Source organism: Gambusia affinis, linkage group LG16 (genome assembly GCF_019740435.1).
Source record: "Gambusia affinis linkage group LG16, SWU_Gaff_1.0, whole genome shotgun sequence".
In the NCBI taxonomy this organism is placed as follows: domain Eukaryota; kingdom Metazoa; phylum Chordata; class Actinopteri; order Cyprinodontiformes; family Poeciliidae; genus Gambusia; species Gambusia affinis.
The window spans coordinates 6533004-6542798 of NC_057883.1; the positions used below are offsets into that span (position 1 = coordinate 6533004).

Genomic DNA, 9795 nt, shown 5'->3' on the forward strand with positions numbered 1-9795 from the left:
TACAATATGGCACTAAAAGAGGTTCAAAAATACAACATCTAAATAGAGCAAACCTTGACAGAATTATGATTTAACAATAAAAGATTATAGAAAACACAGTTTGGGTTTTGTAAACCTTCATTCAACTCACTGAACGCCCTCACCCATCGGGCTTCTCCACTTTTTTTTTTCTTTTTGCCGCATTTGTAACTAAAAAAATGAAAGTTAAATATGATTCTACGCTCATGGCACAGTTTCAAATATAAGGCGAAAAATTGTAACTTTGAAAACTTCCTTAATCACAATTTATGAACGAATTGAAAAGTAGTAGTTTGTTCAATTGTAAGACTGTGATGAAGAAGAAGAGATGTACTTGGGAACAAACAGCTCAAACATAAAACCGATTATAATCATAGCTTCAAATTCTATCACATTGATCAAACAATGAAAATTATTATTTGCACTTTTATAAACTTGTCAGTCCCTAATTTAACATCCAGAGCATCCAGTCAGAATGGCCAAATGTCTAAATTATGATTTAATAAAACTCATCAGTCAGTATAAGAGCTAAGTAAGAACAAGTAACAATAATTACGATCATTTTCACCATCCGTTTTTATGCATAACCCATTTCATAAATTATTCCCATAAACAGATTTTTCCATAAACATTTCTAGTTACTCAAAAATACTTCAATCACAGTTTCTCACTTTGTTCCTTTATCGATTGAAGCTAAACTTGAGTGGCTTTTCAGACTTTTTCTGTAATGCTATAAAACTTTTCACATACACTTTACACTGTTACCATAGCTACTTTCAAAAGAAATTCACCAAAATAAAAGCATCTAACATACAATACACAAAGGTAACTAATAGCTTGGCCTTTACAAGTCAAATTAAATTTTATTCTCAATTAACAAATGTAAAAATGTTTGATCTCTGTTTTGTTAAAATAAACAAATAAATAATTCACCCATTTAAAAAAATTATTTATTTGTTTGTTTGTTTGTTTTTTTAAATAGAACAAATCACGAACACTTTTATTAAAGTCAGTGAAGTGCCCATTCGGATGCTGCGAATCCGAGGCTAACTTCACCAAACTTTCCCATCTTCCACCCGGGATGACCGTCCTTCGGTCGGGAATCGCGAACGTGCAGGTCCTAAAGGCGGTATGCCCGGCGAACACATTGGTTAAAATGCAACATTTGAAAGATACAAAGAAAGTAATTTGGAAAAAAAAAATCCCTGTTCTATACGTTCTTTTTAAAGTAAACAAATGCAGCCTTAACCACAAGTTATTCAACTCCTTAGAATACGGACAAATGTTTCTCGTGAATCTACAAATCATACATCGTTTTGCTGTCCATTCATAGCGTTTGTGCGAAGCCAATCCTGAGCATGTGCAGATCAGGGCACCGCAGATCACGCGTTACATCTCGCGATAAACGAGTCGCTTTGACGCTCTCAGTTCAGCGAAGGTAAGGTCCTTAAAGCTCACTAGTTTTGGTTACGTTGCGGCTCTCAGACGCCTGCTGAATGAAGCGTTACTAGCAGCCATACATTATAAAACATTAACACAACCGTATCCGTGGCCCTGTTAGCCGGTTGCAGCTTCATTCGTGTCAGTCTGGGATTCATTGGTTGAAAAGGCTAGCTTGACTGCTAACTGTCAGGGCTTCAATTTATCTCTTAAACATTTATTACACCAAACGTATGAACACTGCTAATACAATAAGCATTGAAACCAAGCAGTGACTTGTTTGTTGTACCAGTTCGGCTTTGTTCTACCAACCTCAGAGGAGTCTACTACGGAGAGAAGTTGGTCTGAAACAAGGATAATTTATTTTTTTTCTATCCTGAAGGAGAAAATTTTAAGCTAGTTAAATCACCATGGCAACAGAGCGCAGAAGAGACTTAAGAGCAATTTTTCTCGACATTTGCTAAATCCTATTTTTGAATATTACAACAACCTTACAGATCTGAGGTCGTTAACATCTTGTGTTGATTATCTGTGTATAAATTGATAAATGTGCTGATACTCCAGTACTTTTTTTTTTTTTTGCCTGTCAAGAAGCCTGCAGTTTGGTCAAACCTGAAAACACGTTTGACTAGAATAAGGCAACACAGCTGAACAGAATAAAAATGTTAAAATGAAGTGAGTCTTTAACAGTGGATAGTAAGATTTATGACATTTAAAGGAAAGTGCTTCATGTAGAAAACTGTTGAACGTGTTGAATTGCAAGAAAGCTTTTAAGATGACTTATTAAAATGTTTGAACATTCTAAAATTGTATATTTATATCTGACGTATTTCTTTGCTGTTAAAGAAAACAAGTAAAAATGTTTTTTACATAGGTAGGTAGAGTAGCCTAAAATTATACTTAAGTAAGAATAGCACTACTTTAACATATTTTACTTAAGCAAAGGTAATAAAGTAGCTATTACTAAAAGAAAAGTAATCAATTATTTGGTAAAAATAAAAAAAGGCTATTCAAGGACTGAATAACTGAGCAAAACATCAATATTAAATACCATAAAACATTATTTTATGGTATTTAAAGATAAAAATGAAAATAATTTATTTAAATAACATAACTACAAAGTAAGAAAAGATAAGTCACACAAAATATCTTTTTTTTTTTCAAATCAAATTCTTTTAATATAAAACTTATGAAACTTTAACAAAAACTACAAGTGTTTGTCTGCTGAATTTTTGGTTAAATGAAGCTTGTTCTTCATTCAGTAAAGTTACTCACAGTAGGTAAAAGTTTCTAGAAATTTTACTCAATAAGTGCTGCGATTCGTCCTAGTAAAATTACTCAAGTAAAACGTACAATGTAGTAAAAGTTCTCCTGAAAGTACTTTTTTTTCCCCCAAAAAGCTACTTAAGCAAATATAATTGAGTACATGTAGCTAACCAGCCTGCATATTGGGAAGTTAAAGAAGTGTAACAAAGGAAGATGTGCTCTATTATCTATGTTCCTAATAATCTTTATTGTTTTTACAGGATCGTTTGCTAAAAGAGTTTCTTCTGAGAGAGAAGATGTCTCTGAAAGAAACGGCTCCGTCTTCCTCCATCATCCCCCTGCGCTCTGACGAACATCAGCAGAGTATTCTGAGCAAATTCGACAAATTACGAAAAAAAGGCCTGCTTTGCGACATAACTCTAGTGGTAGAGGACGTACACTTCAAGGCTCACAAGGCTCTGCTGGCAGCCAGCAGCGAGTACTTCTCCCTCATGTTCACCGCGGAGCAGCCGGTCCCGCCGTCCACCTACAGGCTGGACGGCATGGCGGCGAAGACGTTCGGCGCGGTGCTGGAGTTCATCTACAGCGCCCAGGTGTGTGTGGAGGAGAGCTCCACGGAGGAGCTCCTGGCCACGGCTCAGAGGGTAAAGGTCAGCGAGCTCGTCCACGTTCTCGCTGAGCTCGCGGACTCCACGGGCACGAAGGACGAGAAGACGTCAGACAGAACCGAGGCAGCGGACCTGTTGAAACGAAAACGAGGGCGGCCAAAGAAAAACCCATGTGGATTCCGTGACGGCTCAGATGATGTCCAGGCCGCAGAGGGCGACCCTGCCGAAGACCACGACACCGGATCTGGCCAGAGGCGTCAAAGCAAACGCAAGATAAGGACGCCGGTTAAATACAAGGGCTACAGGATCAGCGGCGACGGAGCAGGAAGCAAAGAGCCGGGGAGGAGGGGCTACAAGAGGAAGTACCCCAACACTGAGGCGCGATGCGACGACTGCGGGAAAGTCTTCAAGCACCATCTGTTTTTAAAGATCCACCAAAGAACTCACACCGGTCGTTACAGATTCCATTCAACAAGTCTGTGACCAAACAGTCCTGACGTTTGTCGCCACTGAACTTTCTCCTGTTTCTGTCCCATCCCGCTCCCCATTCAGGAGAGAAACCATTCCACTGCTCGGTCTGTGGGAGGAGCTTCACTCAGAAGCACACCTTGCTGGCTCACCAGCGCGTTCACACGGGGGAGAAGCCGTTTGTTTGCGGCGTCTGCTCAAAACCGCTCTCCACCAAACACTCCCTGCAGGAGCACATGAACCTCCACGAAGGTAGACCCACATCGCTTTGCTCCGGCTTCACCCGAGTTTCACGTTTTCATAAAAACTACGAGCCTTATGGTTTTCTGTGAACTATACTCTGAAAGTCAGGTTTTTAAAAATACAAAACAACTTCCACTTTATAATAGCTGCATCTCGAGGTGGGCATTTATCGTATCGTTTATCATTTATCATAATAAATTTTATAATTTGATTTATCAAAATGAATTCCAATTAATGACGTTTAAAATATAACCTTAAAAGTGTCCATATTGCTGGGATTATTAGTTTTACTATTTTCTCCACTCTGTGTTCAGTTAAAGTGTTAGCATTTTGTTCCCCATTTTAAACAATCTTCTTGTTTCCACAGGGGAGAAATCCTACGACTGCGATAAATGTGAAAAGACCTTCACTCAAAAGAAACAACTGAAAAGCCACTATAGAGTTCACACAGGTCAGAAAACCCCCGCTAAGCTCACTCACGCTTGGTGTTATTGCTTTTCACATGACCGTGTATTTCCCCTTTATTTTTGCTCTGAAGGCAAATCATTACCAGAATGTGATCTGTGTCAACACAAGTTTATGGATGCAGCTCAGCTGAAGAAGCACATTAGGACTCACACAGGTTAAAAAAATATATATATATCCAAACAATTTCTTCACCTTTCTGTCCAGAAACCAAGTGATGTTTTCACAGCGTGCGGAAACTTTGTTTTCCACAGGTGAGAAACCTTTCACTTGTGAAATCTGTGGCAAATGTTTCACAGCCAAGAGCACGCTGCAGACACACATCAGGATTCACAGGTGAGGGATAGAAGCTGTTCCTGATTTACTGACGGTTTAGATACACCGATATCCAACAATTACATCTCCAGTTATATTAACGCAGACTGCGACAACTTACCCACTGGGCTCTGTTTACCCCGACTGTTCAGCTGCATTGTTCTGTTCATCTGCTAGCTCAGTGGTTTAGTGTGGAAATGACGTAAAAAGGGTTTTTATATCAGGATAGTGTTAAAAATCTGATATAAGACATGACTTTTTATTTGTCGTTATGTTTCTAGAACATAACAAAATTGCAGTGGTACCTGCAGCTATAAATAGATAAATAAAAGAATAAATCATAAAGTCTCAGTCATTCCCATGGCGATGAGGTAAAAACTAAGAAAGACAAATCAGTAACACTTTATTTGAAGTGGTGTGCATAAGACTGATGTGAAACTGCCATAAACCTGAAGGAGGCGTCATGTTTATGATTGTAGTCATGAAGTGTCATTCAGTAAATAATGACACTTAAACATTCATGAAGTTTTCTTTATGTTCATGACGGTGTCATGTCAGCCCTACAAATAAAGTGTGGCCAAAAAACCTAATTAATAGTTTCTTATCGTCACTTTTATCGTTATCAGAGTAGTACTGTAAAATATTGTGGAAAAACTTTCGGTTCATATCACCTACCCCTAATATTACACCAGCTGTAATGCTGGCATAAACAATCAATGCTTCATGTTAATTGATTAAAGCCTTTCTGTTGCGTTCCTGTTGAGAGGTGAGAAGCCATATAAATGCAGCATCTGTGAGAAGTCTTTCTCAGACCCCAGCGCGAGGCGACGCCACATCGCCTCCCACTCTGGGAAGAAACCCTTCACCTGCTCCTTCTGTGGCCTTTCCTTTACCCGGCCGGACAACCTGAAAACGCACACAAAGTCTCACAACAAGGAGAGACCCGCCGCCGAGGCGACCGAGGCCTTGCCGCCGCCAGAGGAGCCGCGCAACGTCCTCCATCTGCAGCCGTACCAGCCGGCGCTCAGCTCTGAGCAGGAGATCCAGCTGGTGGTGGCTGGCGGGGTGAACAACATCAACTTCATTCCAGGTCAGAATCAGGAGATCAACCTGGTCGCCGCCGACGGAGAAACGGCGCAGTCGGCCCACTCCAAGGTCACCCTCCTCGCCCAGCCGGCGGGGCAGATCCAGGACCTGGCGCTGGTCGCTCAGGGAAACGCGGCGGCCCACGCCCCGCAGGTTCACTCCATTGGCGTGTTGGAGACCCACCAGCCGAAGCAGATGCACGTCATCACCCTGAGTAAAGAAGCCATGGACCAGCTGCAGGCCCACCACGGCCCGCCGCATCCTCTGCAGATAGCGCGCCCTCTCCAGGTGATGCAGCAGCCGCAGCAGCTGGCCGTGGCGCAGGAGAGCTCGCAGGTTCACAGCCAGGCCATCCACATCAGCAGCCAGGTCAGCCAGCCGATCTCCATCAGCCAGACCAGCGAGCAGATCTCCAGCCACCACATCCAGGGGCAGACGTTCCAGATCCAGGCGGGAACCGTGTCGTACCTGTACACCACCGGGCTTCCCCAGGACGGCTCAGAGGAATGCATCCTGCAAACTAAGATGTGAAGTTGCTGACACCAAACCGATGCTGCTGTCGTGTTTGTCGTTGTGGATGGAGACGGATCAGAAAGTTGGCCAGTACTCAGAACAAAAACAAATTGGAGGATTTTAAGCATAAAACAAAACATTTTACCTGTTTAGCACGTCGAAATTTTATGGTGGCAGAACAATTTATCTCATATATACCGTGGGGTTTATTTTTTTTCTGCTTGCACTTTATTGTTGCGTAAAGATGAGTCTTGTAGACATTTCATTGCATTCTGTGACTCAGTCTAGCTGTTAATATACTCTTGCTAGCTACTATGTTGCTAGCTAGCTAGCTGTAGTGTCAGTACAGGATCCCCATTGTCAAGGGATTGCTAGTTAGCTACCAGTTCCTAGCTAGCGAGGAAGGGTGAAGCTATCGAGGTTTTTAACATCCATCGTGGGGAAGTGCTGGACGATGTTCATCTTAGCCATTGACTCACTTCTGTTCCTAACCGATATTGTTTATTTATTTGTATTTTTAATTTGTACATTTCTGTCTTGAATCAAGTCTTACATTCCATTCATAATGGTTTTAAAAATGTCTTTAAAAGTCTTAAATGTGAGTTGGTGAAATCTGCAGAAATCCTGTATTATTAATAAGCTTTGTATCATTTGACCTACTTCCCCAACAGTCTGGATAGAAAATGAAATGATCGATTTGGCTAATGATCCTAAGTATTTTCTTTTTATTCTTTAAAGTTGTGATTATGCAGTTGTTTTAAAAGTTAAAGGGATTCATTTTGTTCTCATTTGAAAATACTGTCAAGGGCTTGTTCTTGGTTTGCTCATTAATATGCAGACGCTGTCATTGTCTCAGTTGTAAACATGCAACTAACAGATAAACTAAAGAATACAATGGTAGAACTCAAGAGAGCAAAACTCTTGTATGAAAAAATCTTTATTTGTAAGAAATAATCGGATGTGATTTGAAAGACAACACGAAAGTCTTCATAGAAAAATAGTGATGCTGTAAAAATGTATAGAAGCAAAAACAAATACAAAGAAAGATGTAGCCTGAAAATGAGCAATGAAATGAAAGTAAAATCTTTGTACAGTGCCTTACAAAATAATTCATGACCTTTTTCTGTCTTTTTTTTTTTTTTTACATTATAACCACAATCTTGATCGTGGTTATAATAGGATTGGGTCATAAAACCCGATCCTATTGGGTTTTATGTGATTGACCAACCAAAAGTGGTGTAAAAGAGAATTCTCATTTTGGAGATTAATGGAGATTTTGGAGTCTGGACTTAAATCTGAGTAGGATGTTGTAGAATAACTTTAAACAGGTTGTTCATGTTCAAAAACCAACCAATGTGGTTCAAATAAAATCATTTTCTAAAGAATAACAGACCACAGTTCCTCCGAAGTAAAGGAAAAGACAGCAATATGTAGGTGTCACAAATGCTTATTAGATTATGGGGTTCCTTAATAGGGTCCCTTATAAATGAAGTCATCATTTTGGAATATTTAAGTGAAACAAAAACAGACAAAATCTTTAAGGACACACATTGCCAAGAGTCCGTTCGGTCTGTCTGTTCTGGGATGTAGCCCGCCGCTTGCTGTTTCTGCTCTCTGGGTTCTTGGCAGTGCTGAAAACTCATGAAGTGTTGTTGAGTTTGTTTTGCTGCCAACATCGAGGGTCCACTGCTGGCACTGCCAAAAGGTCCTGAGCAGACCTGGGACAGAAATAAAACAGGCAAGGAGGTTTACTGCAGAGCACAAATCGAAGTATCTGGATGATATTGAGAACTTCATTATCGCCTCTCTTCAACGGGAAAAGCTCAGAATGTTAGGTTGAGATTTTGAGGTTTTGGAGTATGCACAATTCTGTAGCTAAAGCCTAAAAACTCCCACTCATAGTTGGTTAAATATATCTTAATTTTCTCCATAAGTTGAACAATTTTTGGAGATGATATTTTGCATACCTCGGTTATTATGAGGAGTTATTGAAGCTACCATTGCCTTTCCATCCTCTTGAACCAATCTATCCATTTTGCTCCATACAACTCCCACTCCGTGGATAAAGGGATATGAATCCAGTTGAGAATCAGTGGCAACAAGACTTTTAGTGTTCTCTGCATCTAACCTGACTTGAGTCTGAGCTAATTCTACAGAGAAAACCGACAAACATATCTGTGTCTAGATGTTGTTGAGACGCTTATCCAGGGTTGCACGTGTACTCATGCACATACAGCTGTATTTCACACATAGTATGTTTCATTTATGCACAGAGAGCTTTTGGAGGAATGGAACTTGACCTTGCATGTTTCACTTTCAAACAAAAGGCTTTCAGTAGAAGTGAAACTTAAGCTGACACCATGATATCATGGCATTCCTTAGCTGACGTAGTTCATCAGACTACCAATAAGGCGTGTCTTAGATATAAAGAATGGATCGTCCGTTTATGATCAGATGCTGTTTAGTCCCGGTGTATTCACGTCACAACCAATTAGCCTGTGAGGGTAAGCGTCTCTTTCTTTTTAGCGCTAAAAAGAATAAAATAAGTAAAGTCTGATTATTTGTGTTTGACTGATTTTCTGCACGTGTGATCACATGCTTCCGATTCATCGATAGTATATTTGGTTCAGCAACTTGGTAGCAGAGGATGGTTACATGTTGACACACGTGCAGAGTTGTGCAGATTTGGCCAGCCGTTTGGGCTGCTGCGGCCTGACCGGACAGTGTAACAGCGTTGGGCCCAAAAAATCTAGTAAGGAAGTTTTTTCCTTGAACGCATTTGCACTGTCTGTTGTGGGGCTGCCTAAAAGTTAAAATATCAGCCGTAATAGTTTAGGAAGAGTCAATAGAGCAAGCTGATTTGAATTGTCAGCTGTGTGTACGTTCATGTGTGCGTGCAAAGTAATGAAATAGAAATAAAAAGAGATGAAATAGAAATAAAAAGAGATGAAATAGAAATAAAAAGAGATGTTTGCTGGATTGGCTTATTAGTGAGAGGTGGCCGTCTCCCCCTTGTGCCACTCACACAGGTGTGTGAGTCGTCGATGACCAAGGTTTTGGCTGGGTTTTTGTCGGTTTTTAGATCCCGGAGAAGTGACTAAGCTCCAAAAATAAACGCGTAGCCAATCCGAGCCAGCTCAAGAGAGCTGACCGCAGAGTAAAAGAAAAAGTTGATTACGATAGAGTTGATCGTGATCTGTGCCTAGGACAGCCTGGGACAAAAGTTGATTACGATAGAGTTGATCGTGATCTGTGCCTAGGACAGCCTGGGACAAAAGTTGATTACGATAGAGTTGATCGTGATCTGTGCCTAGGACAGCCTGGGACAAAAGTTGATTACGATAGAGTTGATCGTGATCTGTGCCTAGGACAG

At 40.6% G+C, this 9795-nt stretch overlaps 1 protein-coding gene across 3 annotated transcripts; it reads left to right on the forward strand.

The window, feature by feature from the left end:
- The first annotated feature begins 1204 nt into the window (after positions 1-1204).
- zbtb24 (zinc finger and BTB domain containing 24) lies at positions 1205-7469 on the forward strand. Of its 3 annotated transcripts, none has more exons than XM_044143809.1 (7): positions 1205-1456; positions 2985-3783; positions 3885-4052; positions 4411-4494; positions 4582-4665; positions 4763-4844; positions 5564-7469. In XM_044143809.1, the coding sequence occupies exons 2-7, from the start codon at positions 3021-3023 to the stop codon at positions 6438-6440; spliced, it is 2058 nt and encodes a 685-aa protein (XP_043999744.1). In that variant the 5' UTR covers positions 1205-1456; positions 2985-3020; the 3' UTR covers positions 6441-7469. The 3 variants fall into 3 exon arrangements, with proteins under 3 accessions (XP_043999744.1, XP_043999746.1, XP_043999745.1); XM_044143811.1 differs by having other exon boundaries at positions 1207-1456; positions 5588-7469; XM_044143810.1 differs by lacking the exon at positions 1205-1456 and adding an exon at positions 2059-2133.
- Positions 7470-9795: the final 2326 nt, after the last annotated feature.

What these genes read in the sequence shown, in the direction of transcription:
- zbtb24 (XM_044143809.1), top strand. Translation starts at nt 3,021, where the DNA reads ATGTCTCTGAAAGAAACGGCTCCGTCTTCCTCCATCATCCCCCTGCGC. An exon ending in GCACATGAACCTCCACGAAG is followed by an intron (nt 4,053 to 4,410) that starts GTAGACCCACAT and finishes TTGTTTCCACAG; the next exon opens with GGGAGAAATCCTACGACTGC. An exon ending in ACACACATCAGGATTCACAG is followed by an intron (nt 4,845 to 5,563) that starts GTGAGGGATAGA and finishes AATTGATTAAAG; the next exon opens with CCTTTCTGTTGCGTTCCTGT.